Source organism: Cryptosporidium hominis, assembly GCF_000006425.1.
Source record: "Cryptosporidium hominis TU502 chromosome 5 CHRO015144, whole genome shotgun sequence".
NCBI lineage: Eukaryota > Apicomplexa > Conoidasida > Eucoccidiorida > Cryptosporidiidae > Cryptosporidium > Cryptosporidium hominis.
Genome location: NW_667105.1, coordinates 1 through 7,627, shown reverse-complemented (window position 1 = coordinate 7,627; position 7,627 = coordinate 1). Strand labels below are relative to the sequence as shown.

Genomic DNA, 7,627 nt, shown 5'->3' with positions numbered 1-7,627 from the left:
CTTCAGGAATTGGAATCTTTAGCTGAATGTTTTGGAGTTGAAAAAAATAAGCTTTGGGTCACTAATTTACCAGAATACGTTTCATGGCATCATCGTAAATATGATAGACCTTTAGCAAATGATCATAGTAGTTCTTTTGCATGGGTATGTTTACCCAATGAAGATATTGCTTTACGTATTTTGCAAAGAAGTGTTCTAGTAAGAGGTTTTATGCAAGTTTGGGCAAGTGGACCAGATCATGAACAAGTTGAGAAAGTTCTTAAAGAAGATGAATATGTTAAAAAAGAATTTCTTAGAAAGTATATATATGATGATGTTGATTTTTCTTGGAAAGTTAAAAGTATTGGAAAAAAGTTATCTAGACCTGAACAAGTTTCAAGGATGAATCGTTATAGTTTTCTATTTAAAGGTACCGAGACTGTTAATTTAAAAGATCCTTCTTTAAGTCTGGGAATTTTTGAAGATTGGAGATCTATTCATAATCAAGAAGAACTTCCAATAGAAGGAATTTCTAAGGAGCAAATTTCTAAGCTTCAATCTACTATGCTTAAAAGGGTTTATCTTGGAAGAATATTAGAGAATCAAAGCTCTACTGATCTTGGAGATAAATCTCTATGGTGGTTGAAGTATACTTTAAATAAGAGGCCAATCTTAGGTCCAACAACTATGGATAATGAATTAGCCTTTATAATGTGTAATATTGCTCAAGTAAAAAAAAATGATATAGTTTTTGATCCATTTTGTGGAACTGGTGGTATCCTTATTTCAGCTTCTCATTTTGGAGCTACATGTTTTGGATCTGATCTTGATCTTAGAGTAATTAATGGATGGTTTTGTTCTTATGTTAATCCACATATGATTAAAGATAAATCTATTCAAGAAGACCATTCAAAATCTATTTATTCTAATTTTGATTATTATAAGCTTGAAAGACCTGGTATTATTAGAATGGATATTTCTCAGAGAACAATTAGATCTTCATGGATAGATGCCATTGTTTGCGATCCTCCTTATGGAATTAGAGCAACTTCTAGAACCACTAATTCTAATTCAAATCAACCTACTAATGTTTATTCAGGTAATAACTATATCCATACATTTATTCAGGATTACAATTATAGGAAATCTTCATCATCATCATCATCTTCTTCTTCTTCTATATCAAATACTCATCCATCTACAGGAAAGAATACTTTTGGGTCGCATCAGCCAATTGATGAAATGATCTTTGATCTATTATCATTTGCATCTAAGACTTTGGTTATTCATGGACATCTTGTCTTTCTTTTACCTCTTATGGTATCAGATGCCAATATTGTAATTCCTAATCTTATTGAAAATTGGAAGCATATATTTTCTATTGATTTTCCTTACATGCAAACATTAGGAGGAGGTCTCGGTAGATTATTAGTACATATGAAACTAATCAACAAAAGTGAAGAATTATTTGGGATCTAATATTAATTATTTTGTCTAAAAGAATATCTAATTAGGTAGATATAAGTTAGCAAAGGAAAAGGAACAAAATAAGATGAATAAAGAAAAGAATTTGGAATATATTAGTAGCTGCTTTTTTTTCCTCTTCTCAGTGAATAATAGGATATTTGCAAACGAATATCTCCTTTATTAGCATCTCATAAATTATGATTATATAAGTAAACATTGGAATTTTCTTTAAACTCATTATAAATACCTTTTAATATATATAAACACAACTTACTTATATTACCTTGTTTCATTAAAAGTTGCATTCTTTAAAATAGATTGTAGTTTCTGAGTTTGTATAGGCTTCAAGGATTCTGATATTAGAATATCATTTGAAAGATTATGAGAACTATTCATTGATGATGATGATGATGATGATGATTGGGACTCATTAAATATTTGTACATGAGAATTTTTGTTATTATTCTGACTACTCTTGTAGTCATTATCATGATCACTTAAACGTGACAAATAGTTATTATTAGAAGAATTGTTATTAACCAAAGTCCAGAACAAATTTGTTGAAGATGGACACATACAAGTATTTAATTCTGAGATAAGTTACTTAAGTTCTTTTTACCAAAAGAAATAGCAACTTCATTACTAACTTGTTTTAAACAGTATAATGATGAAAATGAACTTGTAATTTGGTTAGCTCCCAAAACTTGTTTATTTGGATCATTTGAATAGGAAATAATACTTTGAACAGTCTTTGAAATCTGTGATAAAGTAGAAACTGAATTACTTTTTTGATGATCATCATTATTTATTTTGCTATCTCTATCAGTCTTAAGGAACATCTTTTCAATAGATTTTTGAATATCATTAATATCAGTAGTTTCATATTCATCAGTAAATTCTTTATTAGTAGATAAAGAATCATCAATAACCATTTCAGTATTTTCTAATGATTGTTTATTAATATCTTGTAGAACTTGTGAAATAATTTCACCAGATGTATCCAAAGCTCGTATTTCTTGAATATAAATGTCATAACTGGATAACAAAAGCACTAAATATATAGAGATTTTTGTATTTTCAACTTTGAATTGAATAATAGCATCCTTAACAGATGTTTCTTCAAATAAATCAATCTCAATATCTTCCAAACATTTAATTTGTTCAAGTTTAGATTTGGATTTGGTACTTTTTACAAATTTATAAAGAGAAATAAGTGCTTTTTGTTTTGTATTTTTAACAATAGCAAATTGAAATGGGTTTTCTTCTTTTAAGAATTGGGTAAAATGACCATAATCTTGTATATTAATAAGCTTGGAATCAGAATTAAGTTGAATATTCTCTTGATGAATTAACTCCATGGAAGTAATATTCCATATAAAGAGCTTTGCAGAAGAAGGAGAAATTCCTAATAGATAATATTCATGATTATGCATAACAATAAGCATTTGAGTAATTTGAGCTCCTTTAACAGATAAATAACCAATATCACTTTCAAGTAGAATTGAATATTGTTTATTCCAATTATATACTATAATACCTTTAGATGAAGCCAAGAAAAGCTTATTAAATGCATGACTAAAACAAGTAGAATAAATTTCAATTTCAGATTCTGGATGAATAATTGATGAATTGACCCATTCTTTAATTTGATTTTTATAAATCCAACATTTAATTTCACGTTTACAAGTAATTGTTATAAAACATGTATTATTATCTTTTTTAATATGATAATTATCATTTTCATATAATATATGATCAGATTCTGCTTCTTCTATTGAAATAACTTGGTCAATATGAGCAATAGGATAGTTAGATACTAATTCAAATTGTGTTTTATCTTTAGAAAGAAGAATTTTCCAAAATTTAAGATTATATGCTCTCTTTTGATCATTAAAATGATCAAATTTTTGACTTTCAATAGTAATAGCAGATTTTGAATTCTTTGAATAATATGCATCAATTAATACAACTCTAGTAATATCATCTTGAACAAGCTTTGATGAAGAAATTCCATCTCCAACTTTTGAAACATAACTTTCTTCAGGCTTACAAAGAATACTAGAATGCCATACATCTTTAATAAGATCATGAATATGCAACTTGAATGGATGAGAAATAATGGATACTAAAAGCTTTGTAGGATTTAAGAATTGAGATCCTAGAATTTTGATTTTAGGATAATCCATAATAGTACCTTTAATTGCATTGAATGGAGTAGAAATACCATATATAGTATTTAAGATTTTATTATGTACTAGATCAATAATTTTAATACTGTTATCAGAACATACAATAGCTGCTATTAATGAAGGTAAAGTATTAGAAGCAGATACTTGAGTATAATCATGATTTTGAGTATCCATATAAACCTTTTCTTTTCTAAATGATGTGATATTATATATAGGAGCTCCTAATCTAGGAATAAATTGTCTAGTACCGTTATTATTTGGATTTTTGTAATTATTTCTGGTATGAATCAGATAAGAATCTGAAGAGAAAGTTTGCCTCCATAATACTAGAACAGCTTCTTCTCCGCCTGATAATATAGTATCTGTACCAGGTATAATATTTAAAGAATTTAATTCATGTGAATGCCAGTGGGATATTGATGTTTTAACATTATATTTATATATCATTTTTTCAATATCAGAATTTTCAGAAATGGAAGGAGCATTTTTCCACATTTGTATACCTTCTTTTGATGAAGAAGGAGGAATAAACCAATAAGTTAACCTACCATAAGCATCACCAGTAGCAACAAATTGTTGATCTTCAGAAAGTGTAAGCGATAGAATATATTCGGAATGTCTAAAACGAATAATTTTATCAGGGTATTGAGTATTCCAAATAAGTAAGATATTTTTCCATATAAAACAGAATAAAGACTCATCCGAAGATACTTGGAAATTTAAAGCTCCATATGAGAAGTTAATAATCTTTTTGAGAGATTTCTGAATAAATTTGGAATAATTAGATTTTTGATTAACAGAAGTGTTAAATTTTGAAATTATATCAGAAATAGGAATTTTATATAAGGAAACATTAGTATCAATCAAAGTATCTTGATCTTTTGCTTCACTTATGATTAAATATATATTGTTTTTTGCAACTTTCAAATCAATAATACATCGACCAATTTCAATCTCGATTACAATCTTCTTTTCTTTATGATTTAAAATATCATTTAAATGGAAAATTCGTATTAAACCACTAACAGTTGTAGTAACAATAAATTCCTCATTTTGATCAGACTTTATCACACCAAGACCTGTGATAATTTCTTTTGAAGCAGAAAATTGAGATTTAGACTCTCCATTTCCCAAAGTATCATATACATAAATTTCGTTATCTCTTCCTTTTGGGATTAATAATAAATTTCCATTATTGCAAAACACTGGTGGTACTTTTAGAGAAAAGCATCCTCCTTTGTAACCTTTATTCATCTCTTCTCCTTTTCCATAAAAGACTAATAATACCAATCTATACAAGAGAATAGAAGAGTAATACTATCTTTATTAAGTATATATATATGTATATATATTAATGTATGTTTTCTCTTGCCTTGTTACCTTTTCTTGGTCTGTCTAACTTTGACTCCTTTTTAGGCACTTTCAAGAGGCGCCATGAATGCGCCAAATTTTGCCCGCCTTAGAAATTGTATTCTTCACAACTGATTATATGATGTTTTCTGCATACAGAAGTATAAATAGAATTATCACCAATAAGAATTTGTTCGCCAGAAAAAACAGGTTCCCCATTACTATTTAATCTGATAGTCATGGTAGCTTTTTTGCCACAGCGACAAATAGTTTTGATTTCAGTAAGTTTATCAGCCCATGCTAATAAGTATTTACTTCCTTCAAATAAATTTCCCCTAAAGTCTGTTCTCAAACCATAGCATAGTACTGGAATATCTAGCTTATCAACAACAATGCATAATTCTCTAACTTGGAATTTTGTTAGGAATTGGCTTTCATCAACTAGAACACAATCAATTTTTTCCTTATTATTTTCTTGATTAATAATATCAAGTAGTTTTAAATCAGGAGTGAATGTGTGCGCTTTTTCTGAGAGACCAATTCTAGAGCAAATTGAGCCTTCTTTAAATCGGCAATCTTTGCTAATTGTAAAGAGAATAGTTTTCATTCCTCTTTCTTGGTAGTTGAATGAAGATTGAAGAAGAACCGTTGATTTTCCAGCATTCATTGCTGAATAGTAAAAGTATAATTTTGCCATTTTATTAAAGTATTTCCAATCTAATTTCCAGTAGGTATGAGTAATATTATTGCTTTAAAGTATTTATTAGGTAAATTGTTGAATTCTTTGTGTTAGATGATTTCAAATTTTGTTTTGAATGATTAATAAAAATAAATTGAATTTATTTTTACTTTATGGGTAGTTATTTAATCTCAATTTAGCCTCAAATTTATTACTTGAGAAAAGTGGTTACCTATATATAGATATTAGAGACCGCCAAAAGGGTTCATTTTCAGATACTTGAAATGTAAATTGATAATATTATATAAGAGTGGGATTTCGAGTAGAATATATGTTTTTGGTGTGGTAATGCTTTTTAACTTGAGTTTGATAAGAAGTTATGATAAGTAGTCTTGAAAATGGGCCTACTGAGGAGGATCTTGAATTATTATTAGGTGGGTATAATAAGGAAGAGGAAATATTATTTGTTGATTTGAGGGAAGAATCAGATGAATTAGATAAAGTTGATTACCAGGAAAATTCCAATTTTTTGAATCCAGTTAGCTATATAAAAAGGATTGGAGATGAACAAAATCAAGATGCACCTGATAAATTGAAAAAGCGTAGAGTTAAGTCAAAGAAAACAAGACCAAGGAGGAAAAAAAGTAAATTGAAAGATGATTCTGATAAACTTTCAATAGACTCTGATGAATTTGTTGTACCAGACGATGAGGTGATTCCACCTGACTGGGAGTATAACTTTGAAAAGCCAATAGTTTGTCAAAATGTTACATTTTATAATAAAGTTGACAATATTTTAACTGAGAAGCTTGAAAATGATGTTGATCATTTTAAAATTAATGAAGAGGAGCTTGAATGTAATGATAGTAGTTTGGACGAAGATTTTTTAAATAGTTGCGAAATTAATGAAGACGGATTTAAAGGTAGAAAACGTAAAAATGGAATGATTGGGATTGATATTGATAAAGAATATATTGATGATAAAGACAATACTGCATTAATTGTTGAAAGCCATTTACTGAAAGATGACATAGATGATGAAGACCAGGTAATTTTTGTAGATAGGAATTTGAACTCTTTTATTAAGCAGGTTGATAAAAATAAGACAATAGATGAAGTTAGGACATATGATTCTGAACCAATTATTGTTGAAAGCGATGAATTCATTATAAATACAGAGATTTTCAATTATGGGATTTTTAATATATACTTTAAAATGATGGATATTATTGAAGATTTTGAAAATTATAACAAGTTTCAATGTTTTTCAGAAGGTTCATTTAAACTTGAAGAAAAAGATATTTCCACTCTTTTGATAGTATTCAAATCAATTGATATTGAATTCAGCAGTTTCAGCAATAATAGTAACATTAATAGTAGCTGTAGCAGTGGCAATATTAGTAATAATAATATTGGAAGTTTTGACTTGATTCAAAGTTACCTTGACTTATTTTACAATAATATCTTAAATTCATTAAAAGAGACTCAAAATTTTAATTTAACATTTTTAAAGGAATTACACTTTGAAATGATTGGTTTTATTGAGTCAAAGTTTGATGAGATTGTTCAATTGAACCCATCTGAATGGAATTACAAGGTATTGTTTTTGTTTTTAAGAATACTTGGACTAACTTTATTTGTTGAGCACTTGCTAATACATACAATAAAGATTGAAAAAACTTCAGAGCCAAAGATATCAAATTTGAATGAAGAATTTTCAGTTTTTTTTGTCAATGAAAATATTTTGAACAAAAATAATGTATCCAAGATTCTTAGACAAATCTTGAAAAAAATGTTGGATCATTTATTAAATTTGACGTTAAAAGAAAACTTGAATGGTAATATGAGTAGTATTCATTGTATTTTGATTTTGACTTTATTCATTAATTTTAAAGTAAGTGGGGACTTGATTTTCACTCATATTTCAGAAAAGTATATTAAAGATTTAAATATAACTTTTGAT

At 27.7% G+C, this 7,627-nt stretch overlaps 4 protein-coding genes across 4 annotated transcripts; 2 read left to right on the top strand and 2 right to left on the bottom strand.

Moving 5' to 3' along the window:
- The first annotated feature begins 210 nt into the window (after positions 1–210).
- On the top strand, positions 211–1,458 carry Chro.50400 (hypothetical protein). The annotated part of the gene is made up of 1 exon (XM_660752.1): positions 211–1,458. One exon carries the CDS (start codon positions 211–213, stop codon positions 1,456–1,458), a length of 1,248 nt encoding a protein of 415 aa, XP_665844.1.
- A 572-nt stretch (positions 1,459–2,030) lies between these two features.
- Positions 2,031–4,889, bottom strand: Chro.50399 (transducin / WD-40 repeat protein family). Its single annotated transcript, XM_660751.1, has 1 exon — positions 2,031–4,889. The coding sequence occupies one exon, from the start codon at positions 4,887–4,889 to the stop codon at positions 2,031–2,033; it is 2,859 nt and encodes a 952-aa protein (XP_665843.1).
- Positions 4,890–5,094: 205 nt separating this feature from the next.
- On the bottom strand, positions 5,095–5,682 carry Chro.50398 (thymidine kinase). The annotated part of the gene is made up of 1 exon (XM_660750.1): positions 5,095–5,682. One exon carries the CDS (start codon positions 5,680–5,682, stop codon positions 5,095–5,097), a length of 588 nt encoding a protein of 195 aa, XP_665842.1.
- A 361-nt stretch (positions 5,683–6,043) lies between these two features.
- Positions 6,044–7,627, top strand: Chro.50397 (hypothetical protein; the record flags this gene model as incomplete). Its single annotated transcript, XM_660749.1, has 1 exon — positions 6,044–7,627. A coding segment is annotated over one exon (1,584 nt), but the record flags the coding sequence as incomplete, so codon positions are not given.